The following is a 16,554-nucleotide window of genomic DNA, read 5'->3' on the forward strand; positions in this document are numbered from 1 at the left end:
ACTATGTTAATTTTAAATAAGATAACGTTATCTGTGTTGGTTTTAATACAAACTCTCAAACTCATGACCCTCACCAACAAACCACTGTATGTCACGCTTATATTCATGTTTGCAATAGTCGTGAGAAGCGAAGCCGCAAATGTGTAATGGAACCGTTGCAGTCTTTGTGGCCGGGGATTGAGTAATGTATGTGGGGTAATGGGGAAATGGAGTAGTGTAGTAGTGTAGGTAGATGAAGTGTAACACAGTGAAGTGGTGAAGTGTCAAACAGTACCGTTGAAGTGGCAGACATTCTCACAGACGTTCCGGTGCATTACGGTATACAAATTGTATCGGTTCACCGCTCCAATGCTCCAAGTCATTTACTCCTTCAATACTTTGTTACAATGAATTTATTGTGCAATTGTTTATCGCTTTTTGATTTTACGGCTACATGACAATTTTAGTTAAGCCTGCTGTGAAAGTAAACAAGAAAGGCAGAAGAAAACTTTACTTGACAACAAAGAGTCCTTACTTCTCTGTGACTTCGTGCATTCACAATTTTTTTTATATAAATGCACGGGTATTATACTCTGTTCACAAAATTTTGGCCGTTTGAGGGGAAGAGATTCCATCCCTTCAACCTAACTTAGAAACAACAGCTGTCAGCTGATCAGCTGATCAATAGATTTAATGTAAAACGTGGTGGGGAAGCCAGGAAACCTTCCCTTTAAACTGCACGGACTATAAAACAGAAAGTTTTATTGTATGGATTATAACATTGACTATACACAGAATAGGCTTCCCATGTAATGTAAAAATTTGAAGGGACAAAACGTGGTGCAATCTGTTGAGATGGTCACCAACTAATGACAATATTCTGGTCAAGTGATAAATCAATCAGCTGTTTGCTATGCATTGATTTTAATTAATATTCAACCCAATACACTAGTAAACTCTGGTGAGATGGTCCCGAACTTCATATATTTTCTTGGCTTCATATGTAAATGTTTATATCACATGGGAAGTATATTCTGTGTATAGTCAATGATTAAAACCTTAAACGAATTATGTCACTGGCCTGAATGAAAATCAATAGCCTTATCACGGTATTGTTTTCTATTTTGGCTGTCATATGTTTTCATTTGACAGACAAAATAGAATCATTAATTATAAACTTATTTTGTTTGGGACCAGTGACGTAATTTTTTTTTATGTTTATGATCAATATTATTTTCTGTTCTAGTCTCCGTGGCGTTTTTAGTGGAGAAGGCATATCTTTTCTATATGGACCAGTTGGCCCTTCAATTTGTGTCCATAAAAATTCTGTGTACAACACCACAGCAATCAGCAAATTAATTACGCCAGCAGGGCTGCACTTTAGTTTACGTCTTACACTCATCTGAATGAATATATCGATTTTTAAATCGATTATTTCATTTGTTATATCAAGTTTGGATAGTTAGGTTGAAACCTAACCTAACTAATCGATTGAAATAATTGATGTATCGAATAATCGGTATATCGATCGATATAGTCATTCGAATGAGTGTAGGACGTAAACTAAAATGCAGCTCATAGTTCATAGACAAAGATAGATTGTATGTTTTAGTAGCCCAATAATCATGAACTGGGTCAATTATCGAACAACCAACTGACTTCTCAGGATCGAACCGACGGTGTACCGATTGTTAGTAATAATTAATAATCACTCGGTGACCCAGCTCTGTTGATTTGCATTTATTCCCCTCTTGTTTCCTTAAAACACGTGAGTACTTGAAGGATATTTAAAAAACTTTATTTATGTGAAGAGAAACTTTCACACTTTCAATTCAAGGCAATTTCAAACAAATGCAATGTTTGAAGTAGCCTAGATAATACAGCACTTTTATATCTAGCTAATGAGCAATTTGTATAAATGGAATGTTAGTTTCCCGGAAAGATAAGATGAGCCACTGAGCCACCGTTTCCAGGTCCCGAGGTCTGAGACAAGATGCGGCTCAGTAACCAGGTCAGACCTCAGACCGCTGCATTGAGTAACGGGTCTTTTGTCATCGTCGTCTACAGTTTGCGTTTGCAATCGTCGCCACTAATACTGTTGCTGCATTTATACGATTTTATTGTTTTGTCGAAAAAGTTTTGCGTTTACTGTAATTCTGATATCTTAGCAAATTTCCCATAATATTAGCTTTTGGACGCCAATTAGGGCGTCATGTAAAATTAAGCAAACGATGAGGTCGAATAAATGGATGATGTTTGTGTTTATCGAATTTCCCTATAGTAGCTATTACTGTAGGTGGCAGCTATTACTGTAGGTGGCACGGTAAGACCTAGGCCCGAGACCGATTTACTTTTTCATTTTGATGTCCCCCGAGGCCAAAAACACGATTCGTTCAAATTTGTATACTGTATATTTATATTTAAATAGATTGTATTGAAATTTAATTCAGACCAATGGACATTTGCTTAGTCGGCAGGTTTGCTACGGCGGGGGGATTATAATTACTTTCTTGGTTTTTGAACTAGACATTTTTATACACAGGGTGATTGGTACTCAGTGTGACAAACATTTGTGGGTGTAAGTAAAACGTATGGAGTGTGATGATGCATATAAGAGGTTTAAAGTCTAAAAATTGGCTTCCCAAAGAATGATTAAATTTTTTTTTAATAACCTTGTTTTGAAACTTAATACAGCAATTTCTCAATTAACTGTAAAATGATTTGATTAGATAACGTAGTTTTCGTGTTCTTCTATAATTTTGAATAAGAATAATATAAAAGTATATGGAGGAGCAATAGTAAAAATGTCATTGTAAATAGATCCAAAGTGTTTTAACCAGTTTATAACATATATGACCACCTTCTTGTATACAAGGTCAAGGTGTATAAAAATGCAATAGACCAATATTTTTTAAATTTTTATCAAGCACCATGATTTTTATCTTTCAGTCTATTTATAATGGAGTTTTTACTACTGATCCTCCGTCATTTTATTTAATCATATTTAAAGTTTAATGTAGATCACGATAATTATATTCCCTACTCAAATCCATTTACAGGTAATTGAGAAATTGCTGTATTAGGGCCTAAGTATAAAAACATGGTTATTTTTTTAAAAACTTAAAATATTTCATTGGTAAGCTAATTTTTAGACTTGGAACCTCTTATATGCATCATCACACTTCATTTAGGCCTACTTTGTACTTACACCAACAAAATTTTGTCACACTGAGATGTACCAATCCACCCTGTATATAATATTTCTGCAAGAACTAAGAATACATAACATAGTTACTTACAACAAAAGAAATTACAACTTAGCCACTGATTAAGATCAGATCTGGTTCTTAAGTCATAGCCATTGGGTCCAAAGATCAAGGGTTCCAAACACATATCTTTTATATTGTTTAATAGCTAAGTTTGCAGTTAATTTGTTACTGTAACAAATTACTCCACGATCCAATATTATTCATCAACTACTGTCTCATTTTCACTATTTCCTGTCATGAATAACAATTCCTATATTTTATTTTGCCCTAAGTTGGCAACACTGCCACTTCTCCGGTTCCGTCTCGCTAGTTTTAAGTGGATCAATTTTCCAGTCAGTAGCGTACTCTGTCTCGAGACACTCCAGAAAGTGTTTCTCTTCTCTGAGAAATCTTTCTCAACAAAACTGACAGTTCCCTATTTTAAGATAACTGAATATCGATCTGAATGGACATTGGTGATCTTAATTACAATAATAGCCTGCGTCATCAAATAAACGTATATTGCAATGGTACTTCCAAGATTTGTTTGATCAAAATATTTAGGCCTATAAAATTTTACTATTTAATATTACTAGTTCACCTGTTGCTCGAATTCGAGCAATTGTAAAGTATTACAGGTGTTATATTTCAAAACAAATAACAGTCACAATTTCCGATGACTTAAAAGAAGTCAACTCAAAAATAATGTAGCCTAATCAATCACTCCTCTCCAGTTATCGAAACTGGAAACGAACTCACTCTGAAAACGAACGCCCTCTCCACTTCAGTTATCGAAACTGAAAACGAACTCACTGTGAAATCGAATGATCTTGTGTGCATCGTGTGTGTTTACTATGAACAGCTGTAACTAATACAAATTGTTCGTCTGTTTAAGTAAACAAAATCTTTTCTTCACAAGAAATACATGGGGATTTTGATGTCCTGTGTGGCGAAGCCCGAAGACTTTTATTACAGGATTTGGTGAAAGGGGGCTTCTATACAAAAAATACTTAATTTTTACACATAGGCTAGTTTGTAAAAATCCGTCCATTATTATCGGAGGAGTAGTGTTCCGTAGAAATCGCCTTCACGTATTTTAAATAAGGAATTCATATGTTTAATGAGGTGAATAGTTGATGGTTCTAGAAAACAACACAGTATCAAGACTTTATTGTTAACATTAATTAACTTTAAAATTGTTCAAAGCTAGTTCTAAACTGGAGCAATCTTATAGCTATTGCTTTAACTTTTGAGATTTATTTCGGATCGTACATATAGACGCCCGTATTTCGCTTTCAGTTGAGAAACACCATAAAAGGCTTAATCATTTAAGACATTTTAACCAAACGTGACTTTGATACAAAGATGACAAGATGCAAAGATACAAATACACAGATAATACACAGATACTGTAATACAAACTACAAAAATATACAGATCTCTATCAAAAACGACTCAACGAAGTCATCAACCTTCCTCCAAACTAGAATTGCCTACAATAATAAATCACCACAACCGTGTTTGAAGCGAGGAAATCGTTCACATTGTTTTTTGAACACTCGTCATTACCATATTACATCGTAATTAACCGTTGGTTTCGCCGGCTCTCCTCAGTCCTCACGCTCGCCATTTACTCCCAGAACTAATTAAAACTTGAACACGCAACTGGACGCCTCTGTCCCTCAATTTACAATGCAGTGTATGGTTTGTTGCCAAGCTTTTTTGCGTGTCATTTAACCCTCTTCAGAAAACTGGCATTTTTTTATAAGAGTAATTCGTTGGAAATGGGGTCCAAACCCCTTGCAATGTTTGTGCTGGATGTTTCGGGATTTGAACACGTTGTTCTCGCGTCGTAGTCCACCACGAGGCTCATCACATCTTGATGTTCTGTAGAATCATTGATTTTTCTAAATTAGTTACAAGTGCAAAGGTTTAAAAGTCTAATAAAGTTGGTTTTCTTTGCCAACGCATAGAGTTGTGAAGTTGTATTTTGTTAAATGATATTTAAAAATCGGGACTCACGTGTCATACCGACCGATGAATCGACTTCCAAATAAGATTTTAACTAGCTTAAATAACAAAATAAACCTAACCTAACCAAAAACATAGTCCACCCTTAGGTTAGGTTGGATTAGGTTATAATTATTAGGTGTGGTCGGTATAATACGTAAGTACCAAAAGATCTGTGAAACATAATCCACTTTTTATTTGGAAGAACTTTTAAGAGTGTCTTTTCGGCTGGGAGAGCTTGTGAATAGCCTATGGCATTTTTCTACTTACCTAACATGAGAGGTTACTGGAGGGGCATGGGGGACAGCACCCCCCCCCCATCAAAAATTAAAAATTTTTACTGATTGTCATAAAATTTAAGTAAAAAGTTAAAGTAAAATTTAGAATCTTGGTATTCAAATTGGACGTTTCAAACGTGTTGCAAGAATCCATTTTCATCGAAAGTACAGCTTTGCAGCATTTAACTGAAAAGTACAGTTCGATTGTATCTTGCCCTGATGACGTTTTACAGAAACTCATCCAAAACGTAATTAATCGGACGGTATTTCTCATAAGCATGATCAAGAACCAATAAAGACCAAGATTGAACGACTGCTCATTCTTTTAATAATAGGTATTTATAATTCAAGCTTTTATACAGTTTTTCCTTTGCAAATCATTTTTAAGCAAAATCAATAAACCATACTTACTTTGTTGCAGTGATTCCCAGCCTGGAGACGGAGAGGAAGACGGAATGTCTACGCTGGAAGATGGTGCCTCGACTTTGGAGGATGGAGGCTCCATGGTTGAGGACAGTGTCTGCCCCACGGAGGCGGACGAGGGGGTGGTCACGTTGGAGGAGGCCAGGAGAGTCATCAGAGAGTTACGTGACCGTCATCGTTCGCAGTCACGCCAACTGCTGGCGTGGAAAAGGAGAGTCAAGGCTCAGGTTAGTTTATGCGGGTTGCAATACACCTGTGTCCATATACATATGATATTTGTTAAATTAGTAATCTTTTTGTACAATGGTCATCCTTCATGATAAGATACCAGATCATGTAATGGTATTGATAAGATACTGAGTCACTAGTTTGAGCACTGTGAGAAAACATACCACATACAAAACCTTCTCTGTTTATACTCTACTCCTTCACAGTTCTTCTTCTTCCAATCTACCATACTCATACTCATCTCGCTTTTCACATCCATATTCATCTCATCTATCTTCTTTGAAGTCCTTTACCCAGACTCTTTTTCTCTTTCACAATCAGCTCCATTTCATTTGGAGTTCTCTCTACTCGCATTTCCTAACTATCTTAGTCTTCCTTTTTCTAGTAGGTATTCTTTTTCTACTTGAGTTTAACCAACTCTCTTCTTATCCCTTTATTTCTAAAGTCTATCCTTTCCTTGATAATTCTTTAGCCTTTGTGCAACAAATAGCAAACAGTACTTAAATTAAGTCTAATAGTTCAGCAGATTGGTTGCAGTGATTGTCTGAAGATTGACACTGTGATCAAAGTTATAAGTACCGTACTGCTAAAAAAAGCTATAAAGTAGAAAACTCTCTTGGATATACAAACCCCCTGAGAGTTACTCATATATAAATGATAAGGAACTTTTGGGTAATAAAACTCAAAAGACTTATATCTTGGCACGATAGATCAAATTAACTAATAAAAGTGTGAATGAATTAAAAGATTAACAATATATGCTAAAAGGGATGCTGTTTTGAAAGTGTCTGAAGATGCTATGTGTCTGCTCACACCAATGGTGCTTTAACATTTCTGTCACACAATTATTTGGAGTTGCTGAAATATAATTTGAGGTGACTAAATCTCTTTCTAGTCCACATGAAACATCGGCAATATTTTGCAATACTTTTTACCATTGGAGTTTCCCTACATTTAGCGTAAGTTACGTTTTGAAAAAGTTCTGATTTACTTCTCTCTCCATTCCAGGAGGATATGCTCAGCAAACTGGCTCGTGATCGCAGTGAACAGCTGAGGGCTTTGTCGTCACAGCTGCTTCTGTTTGAGGCTCGGCTTTGTCGCAAGCAGCACGACATCAGCATTCTCCTGGCGCAGCGAGACGCGATCATCATTAAGCAGCAGCGAGCCATCAAACAGCTGCAGAGTCGACTGATAGACGCAGGGCTGGAGTGCGCAGAGGAGACGAACCTTGACTCGCTCAACGACAGTGACAGTGCAGTGATAATGGAGGATGATGACTTCCGACACACCTCGGAAGGCGTAACAGTCATCCGTAGTGTATCAGACGCTCTAGACACTCCACTCAGTTGTAAGTACTCGTCCATGAGGAGAAACAACGGCTTCCTCAGGAGACCGGAAGTATTAGAAACAGTGTACAGTGTCGAAGAAGACGGTGACTCAGACCAACCGCAATCCTCGAATCAAACCAACCAAACTGACTCTGGCATTGAAGAGCCTAGTTGTAAAACACACAAGGGACGACTGAAGGATCTTTACGGCAGCTTTGAACGGTTAGACCAAGACCAACCGCCCGAGCCACAAAACCACGTAACCACTTATAACAGAGTAATGAGCAATCATCGATCTGTTACGAAACCCAAAGATGTTAAGTACAAGAGGATCAACAAGGCAAAGTCCAAATCACTGGAGGAACTGAGGGGGAGATTGAAAAACTGGGTGGAAAAAGGAAACAAGTTGGCTATATCGTTGGACCAATCTTTCAACTAGAATTTAGAGTATACTATTAATTATTGCATATCAAATGACATTCCTACTCTTGTGATCCAAGGCCAATGATGGTCATGCTTCAGTCTTTACATTTTTTATTCCTTTCTTATCACTTAGTATAAATTTTAGGTCTATAAAGTCAAACATGCTTAAGGAGCAGGACCATTTCACTGCCGATAGCGGTTTGCATGTGATGTGCGATGAGCTCAAGAGAAAATTGTGTCCCATTTCTGTGGGAATTTGTCTTTTCTTCGCCTTCTAACAAACCTAAAACCTTTCTCTCTGGGCCCAGGCCCACCCCATTTACTAAAGCGGCCCTACCGACAGCAGAAAGTGTTTTTAAACCGAAACACGCTTTCACACACAAATTCCATTATCATCGTCTTTTTGAACAAAACAAAAATTAAGTTCTGAAGAAATAAAATTTCCAATTGATCTATGTTTCTCAATACCTGAAGTCAGGAGGTAAAAGAAATGAGTAGTCCTTATCAATGAACTTACTTAGGTCTTCATTTTATTAGGGTTGTAAAAGTTATAACTTTTCAAATTTTAAAGAACTTTTATACTTTTTTTATTTTTAAATTTTTTTTTGAAAATTTCTGATTGAGTGCTAGTTAAGGAATCTTTGCCTTTCAGAGATGACCCCGTCATTAAACTAGCAAAATGCTGGCTGAAGTTTTGATTGCATATATAATTGAGTTTGAATTGTAGCTTGTCCCTATCATGGTTTAAAGCATCCAAATCTTCTACCATTATTTTTTATATGTTTAATGACACAGTCATCTTCCAGAGATCCATACTTAGCAATATATTTCCCTACTTAAAGACTTGTGAATACTGTACCTTCTGGGTTTGTTAATTGTCAAAGTAAAAACCACATTAAAAATCAATAGGGACTCAATTAAATGAAGTCCTGCTCCTTCTTAAATTAATACGCATACTATTGTAAAAAATCTATGCATAGGCCTATATACTTGGTGTACAAAATGTTCCACTAATGTAAATATTGAGCTTAAGAAGTGTATTTATAGGTATGAAACTGTGAAATTGTGTATAAACAAAGCAAAACATATCATTCAAAAACGATTAATGCTGCTGAAAGATAGTTGAATTGTTGAATTTACTGAATGTTATTTTTAACTTTAGCTATAAACTTGTATAAAACAGAAATTGACAAATTCCAAAACCAATTTTTGGATGTGATTTTCTCAATAATTATTTTGGTTGTACACTGCCCATACAGCGGGTCTTGAAAGTATGAAATAAGTAATATCACATCATAATACCAGAAAACCCTACATTATGAGGGAGCTACTCATTAATGATGTGTTATACTGGAATGTTTATCAACAAGTATCTTCTTATAGCTTACTTTAATAAGTAACGTAACCTAAAAAATGTTAACAAACCTATTAAACTTTCAGCTGGAACATTGCTAAATCAGAAATTTGTTCTCATGAAATTGGCTAGATACCTAGAATTTAACAAACAATGAAAATAGTTAAAGAAATCCTAAAGTGAAAGAAATCATTATTAATAATATCTTACACCGCCCCTTATCTATAAAATAGACTACTATTCTTAAATTATAACTTATCTACAAATAGTATACTAAATACTGTATAGGTACCTCGGACTGTTCTTGTACACTGTAGTAATTTAACTACAAAAAAACAATTCCATAATATTATAGAATATATAGATCTCTGCCAATATTGAATATAATTTTACTGATCATACTATAAAGTGGAATCTAGTTCCTTTAATGATTAGTTTGTATTTTTATGTTGTATATAAATGAATAAAACAGTGTAATAAGTTAGTTGTATAGATTGTTGTATTTTACCAAGGGAACTTAAGTCAATTTGTGATTTATTTTGAATGAAATGTGTCTTCTGTAGATTAATATTTAAGTACCGGTATGTAAAATAAATCGAATTTGTTTTTTATAACCGTTGTTTGTTAGTTACCCTTCCAAAATGTTGGTTCCTTTTTGATTGAAGTTGCTTTATACCCTGGAATAAGGAACACTGCAATAAACACGCACCACAAATTATAGGTTGTGATTTTACTATGAAAAGAGACCTTATAAATATACTTAGTGATGAGGTTTAAATCATGCCCATCAAGCTTACAAAAGAATGGGGCTGTTCTGGAAGAAACTCCTAAAGATCTACAACAAAATGTACGTATGGTTATTTAAGTTTTATCGTACATACAGGAACAGGGGGAAAATATGATTAACTCACCAACAACAAACAACTTAGTATTCACAGATGGTTGTTCCGAAGATCCTCCTGAGTTTATTATATACTCAAAAATGGAGTTCCAAAAAATTAGAAACAGACTGCTCTGATGGAGACTCTATTCATGCTCTGTATATTTAGTATCTGTAAATAATTTACAGAAATTTGTGTAAGCCATGTTTTATTTTTATTGCTGACTTCATCAATACAACTTGCATTGTTAATTCTTGCTGAATAAATAGATTTAATTTGATTTGGTTGGTAAAAAAGTACTCAATCCTGGAGCATCTTTTACTACACTCCTGCTTTTGTTGTACAAATACTCCTCCTGAACTGCTGAAGGGATCAGCATGAAATTTAGCACAGTCATTGTTGTAGCATAGACTAACCAACACAAGTCTCAGGGATTGTGTTTTATCTATAGTTATAGTTAACCAACTCAACTATGGGAAGGCATGGATGTGAAAAAAAAATCGGACTTCAGGGCTTTGCCCTACATGAATCCAAACAAGTTTAACATGAGCCTTATGGGTTGATAAATCACACTCAAATGTAAACAAAAGAGCTGTAACATAAATGTAACATATTAATATGTTTATTTTCAAAACATTCATACAAAGCATATCTTCTATCTATCTTCTATAATATTAAAACGAAACAGGTTTTTTTTATTTCACGATTCTGAATCAACCACTTGACGGATTTTCATGATTTTTGTGTTGAAAGAAAGATAATTTTGAGAACTAGGGAATGTCGAAGCCATAATTTCAGTTTAGGGTTTCAGTTTTTTAGAAATTAAGTTAGATTTTTTTTTAAGTCTAGCAGCCGACGCTAGCAATTTAAAGTATTTTCAATGCTGGTTTAACTGACAGCTGGTTTATAACTGTCATTGAAATGTTTATGTTACGAGTTGTTTGTTTACAAAAATATTGTTCGATGAGCAAATTTTTTCAAATCGTGTTTTCTCACATCGCAAACGCAAAGATCGGGTAAAACTGCAATAAGCATTTTATACTTATTTGCCAACCCCGTACGAAGGACGGGTACTCTGCTAGTCTATACTATTATCTAACAAAAAACCACTAAGTGGTAACACTTCCCCCGCCAAGTCAGCAACCCAAAAAAGACAATAAATCACCACTTTTCCGCCAAGTAAAACAATGTAATGTATGTAAGTTTGGCAACTTGGCGGCAGACTTTTGCTTGTTTTTTTTTCATTAAAGTTACGTTGGTGGATAATTTCACAAATCAACTTCTCTAATTAATTAGTCCAACTAAGTATAATAATTTCGAGGTAATCAGTAAATATAAAACCATCACTATTATGATTTTATGAAATGTGACACAAATAAGGTCAAATTTTGTAAAATAAGCTCTCATCTAGCAATGTACTATTGGGAGAGATACTTGCTCAATGAAACTAATTTTATGGTATTTTTTAAAGTGATCAAGCAAAAGTCTGCCGCCAAGTGGCCAAACTTACATACATTACATTGTTTTACTTGGCGGAAAAGTGGTGATTTATTGTCTTTTTTGGGTTGCTGACTTGGCGGGGGAAGTGTTACCACTTAGTGGTTTTTTGTTAGATTGTATTTATTTTTGTAGAAAATTAACAGTTAAAATAAAAATCCTCTTTTCTCTTATATATAGACCAGGGCACAACTACACATAAAATGCATTGGTGTTACATAAGTGTTCCGATAATTAAACCCGTATATCTAAAGACTAGTGTAAATTGAGCCCTTATTAGAGAAGTAAAAATGTAATCAAACAGATTAGGTTTGTTAGAAATAGCATAAGGCAAAACAAATATTGAAAAACTCATTTTTATCCTAAATTTACATATCACTTTTTACATTCACTTTTTTGCTTGTTTAACATACGTAGACGGATTTTCCCGATTGTTTTATTTGTTTTAGTGTATCAAAACATAAAACTAACCTTATTTAGTTAAATAAATTTTGGCAATATTATGAAGAAACAATGTTAAAACTAACCTTAGTACTAGTACTAAGTTTCAAGTTCCTAGGTTTCATATGTTTTGATAAGTAGTATTAAACTGTTAAAAATGACGAGCTGCTGTACCAGTGTACCATCGGTACACTGCATTTTTCAATGGAAAGTATCGGGGAATATCACTGCTCTAAGTAATTTTATATAGTAAGTAGCTCAAATCATTCGGTATACCTGAAAAAAATCTATATAAATAAAATTAGAGTTTTGTCTGTACATTGCTTAGAATAATGAACTTTTTGGTTATTTTTACATTTCATAGGTCAGAGAAACCGAATCAAACCTTATCTCAATTTCTGTCTGTCTGTCTGTCTGTCTGTCTGTCTGTCTATCTGTCATTCTCTTGGTAACGCTAAAATACGCACTTTATTACAACTACTCCTCAATAACTATAGCACTGTCCCGCCTGAAACTTATTTTCCAAATACTATACATATATGAGATGGTTTTAGACGTATTTCATCGAATATGAGACAGTTAGATATTTAACAGTAAACCCTTGAAAATCAAGTTTTTGTCGATTTTTGACGTGGAATTTCTGGAAGCCCATGTTAACCTTATGAGAAATGAAATTATTGAATCTTAACAGCTGTTTCAATTAAACAAGTTGGTTCTGTTCTGTGATGTTCAATAGCATTAAAGTTACAAGGATTACCAACAGGGTGCAGCACTAGCACTATTATTTCTTTTACATTTATGACAACAGCTAATTTGCAACCTGGAGGCGAGTGAGCGTAGCGAACGAGCTAACCTGAAGGCAAGTGAGCGTAGCGAACGAGCTAACCTGAAGGAAAGTGAGCGCAGCGAACGAGCTCCAACATACAGGTGAGTGAGCGTAGCGAACGAACTTCAACCAGGACGTGATTGAGCCATGCAAACGAGATCAGATAGTAAAAATAAAAGTAAGCCTACCGTTATAGGATCGACCGGCAGACACAGAGGTAATTTAACCTTTTATTGATTGTCATACCGATCCGGAACAACAAAAAACAACATAAAATGAAGCTATGTATAATAGTTTGGCCAGCATATCTTAAAATATGCAAACCAACTGCTGTTCTTTATATAAGAAGGTTTCAACTGAATATTATAAGATCCCCGTGCGTAGAACGGGTACACAGCTAGTACTTTATAAAAGTTTTAAAATAATTTTTCAGCTGATCCTATGAATTTCTCTAACATTTTAAATTAATTGAGATTTAATCGCAGCTGATCCTTCTTTTGTTTTGATTTTAATCCCATGTTATTTAAATGGGCCAAAATCGTACTTTGAGGGCTTGCCAAGGGTTTATGGGTCAACGCACCGACTTGTGACCCTCAAAAGGCACATTTACACGCTAAGGGCTTTCAAACAACATAAAAAACATTAAAATTGAGCCAGTGGTTTGGGCTGTAGGTCCGTCAACATTTAAGGAGAAGAAGGAGAACAAGGAAAATTTGTGAATTTTCAAACTAGTTTTTCTTGGCTCAAACACAACCTTTTTTTAAATTCTTTTTTTTATTTTGCCAAGAATGATTGCCCCTATCCAGTGGATGAACAATTATTTTAATAGCTTTTGTTTCTTCAGAGCTATAGACGAGTAAAAAAGCCACTTTGTCACGTCATGTATATATACACTGCAGCAGCTGTGTACCGCTGGGGGACTTGGCGGGGCGGAACGCTGCCGCGTTCCTTAATAAAAAAGAGGTGGTTGCTGTATGTGTGTATGTGTGTATGGGAAAAGTAAACTCAAAAAATACTGGTCGGATTGGGCTGAAATTTGGCATGATGATAGCTCACATTCCCGATTAACATATAGGCATATTCTTATTTCAAAAATACTTTCGGGCTCCGCCCCAGTGGCTCTGGAGTTTCCCATGTTAACCTTATGAGAAATGGAATTATTGAATCTTAACAGCTGTTTCAATTAAACAAGTTGGTTCTGTTCTATGATGTTCAATAACATTAAAGTTACAAGGATTACCAACAGGGTGCAGCACTATTATTTCTTTTACATTTATGACAACAGCTAATTTGCAACCAAAAGGTGAGTGAGCGTAGCGAACGAACTTCAACCTGGAGGCGAGTTAGCGTAGCGAACGAGCTAACCTGAAGGCAAGTGAGCGCAGCGAACGAGCTCCAACCTAAAGGTGAGTGAGCGTAGCGAACGAGCTCCAACCTAAAGGTGAGTGAGCGTAGCGAACAAACTTCAACCAGGACGTGATTGAGCCATGCGAACGAGATAATCTTGAAAATTAAGAAGTTAAACGGGGCAAAGCCCGCGGGTTACAGCTAGTTAGTTATAAATAAAGAACAATGGATTACAAATTGAATAACCAATAAAGGCATTTGCATTGACTTTAGATACTGCAAGTAGACATCCCAATGACTTAGACTTAGACTTATACCATTGAATATACTATTAACTAATGATACTACATGTAGACATTTCACTAACGTGAAACAAATTAATGTACCATTATGGACAGTGGATACTGCCAAAAGAAATTTCATTGGTCGTGAATCAGAAGTAGCATTGACTTTGGATACTGCAAGTATACATCCCATTAATTTATGTGAGCCCGAATTCAATTAAAACAATCAATTTCCGGTTAAATATTTCTCAGAAGTATTAGATTAATATCATTGCTCCACTCAATGGTGCAAGCATCAGCCAACTTCATTGTACACCTAGTTAAATATTACCTTGCAGCATTTTAAGTCAATGCAAAAACACTTTCATATTTTAATCGTGAGCGACAGCGAAATCCAACCTACTATTCCTACCTACTGATCCATCCTACTTATTATATTATGATTGTTAACCCAGTAGTTGAAAGTAATTTGTATTCATATTGAAATGGTTATTTCAAGCCACTCATACTATCTCTGAATATTTAAACAATGAACATTGAAATTTGTTGTTCTGCTCCACTGAAAACGTCAATGTATACAAATTTCCAAGAAACAAGTATGTTTAATCTATAGTTCTTCTACGATATCGCTTTTAATTATATTGATATGTTTCTTTCACTGGTACGATGTCATAGCTTATAATGTCATAGCTTATAATTGCGAATTTGTTGCATAGCTTATAATCTTGAAAATGTGGCATAGCTTATAATGGAAAGTTTAAATTGTTCCATAGCTTATAATCGTAGAAATGAGGCATAGCTTATAACGGTTTCCTTAAAATGTGGCATAACTTATAATGGCATAGCTCAAATGTGCTGCAGCTTATAAAATCTCGTTTGTTCTATAGCTTATAATTTTAAAAACGTGGCATAGCTTATAACGCGCGGGAATTACGTCATAGCGGATGGGACAGCTGATCGATCCTGAGTAGACAAAAAAATTATCGTGCAATGGTCCTCAAATTATCGTATCGACTAGCAGCCGCTACTCGGCAATAAGAAGTCGCGTTAAGTGCAGCCAACGTAGCAAAACCAAAAGTATTTCAAGTTTTTTTTACTCCTGGGGCCCATTTCATAATAAACTACAAGTTACAAGTTACAACTTGTAACTTGTAGTTTCCATTAGATTTGCATTGGGCGATCAGCTGATTTACTAATAATATTAGTTTGTACTTTATTATGAAATGGGCCCCTGGACGACATATGTAATATATGTATATATTAAATGGTTTTTGTTTAATAATAGAATAATGTGTTGTATCTGCTGTTTTACTTTAATTATGTAAGCTGAAATATATTATCATAAGTTTGATATTGCTCGTGTTGCTTATTTATGCTATGCATGATAACTATTGTATAGGTAATATTTATTTTGTAATATTGTGTAATACCGGTGTAAAAATACTTTTTCATAGATAAAACCGTAGACTATGCAACATAAGTAGACTTCTCTTCCCATTGTTGATTTTGAAGCTTGTTTTTCGTGTCTATTTCATGTACGTCGACACTGATCGCTAGTGTAAACGAAATCTTGTTTCTATTATATTAGGGTAGTTTTATGATTTGTGCTTTACTGTTTGGTTATATAACTAGGAGACCAGTTATTTTTATGATTAGATAGTTTTATTTGGTTAAATTAGGTTTTAAATAACTGAAATAACAATATTAAGAAACATATTGTAAAAAAAACACAACCTCTACACAGTTGGCATAGAATAGCAATAAAATTGGCTTCAGCTTTTCAAACAAGAATGACAAATCTTCTAAGGGACTTAATGTTTGATCTATGATCAAAACATGTTTAGTAGATTTGTCATACTTATGGAGCAGCTTAAGCCCAAATTTTAGTTTTATTTCTGTACGGTGCAATGTAGATTATAGAGGTCATGTTTTGTTTACAATTTGTTTCTTATTATTTCACTGTTTACGCCTTCATTTAGCCAAATAAAACGATCTTGTCATGTAGCG

General features: G+C 34.9%; 1 protein-coding gene across 2 annotated transcripts in view; it reads left to right on the forward strand.

Annotated features, from left to right (window-relative positions):
* The window catches only part of LOC128993230 (uncharacterized), a 119,207-nt gene extending 109,346 nt beyond the window's left edge, over nucleotides 1-9,861 (forward strand). For both annotated transcript variants that reach the window (XM_054416995.1, XM_054416997.1), the window contains exons 2-3: nucleotides 5,937-6,165; nucleotides 7,175-9,861. In XM_054416995.1, the coding sequence (XP_054272970.1) occupies nucleotides 5,937-6,165; nucleotides 7,175-7,933 (988 nt within the window). In that variant the 3' untranslated portion in view covers nucleotides 7,934-9,861. The remainder of the gene's footprint in view (nucleotides 1-5,936; nucleotides 6,166-7,174) is intronic.
* The last annotated feature ends 6,693 nt before the right edge of the window (nucleotides 9,862-16,554 follow it).

Source organism: Macrosteles quadrilineatus, unplaced genomic scaffold (assembly GCF_028750875.1).
Source record: "Macrosteles quadrilineatus isolate MER2022 unplaced genomic scaffold, UCM_ALF_1.0 Scaffold_4__1_contigs__length_99947679, whole genome shotgun sequence".
Classification (NCBI taxonomy): domain Eukaryota; kingdom Metazoa; phylum Arthropoda; class Insecta; order Hemiptera; family Cicadellidae; genus Macrosteles; species Macrosteles quadrilineatus.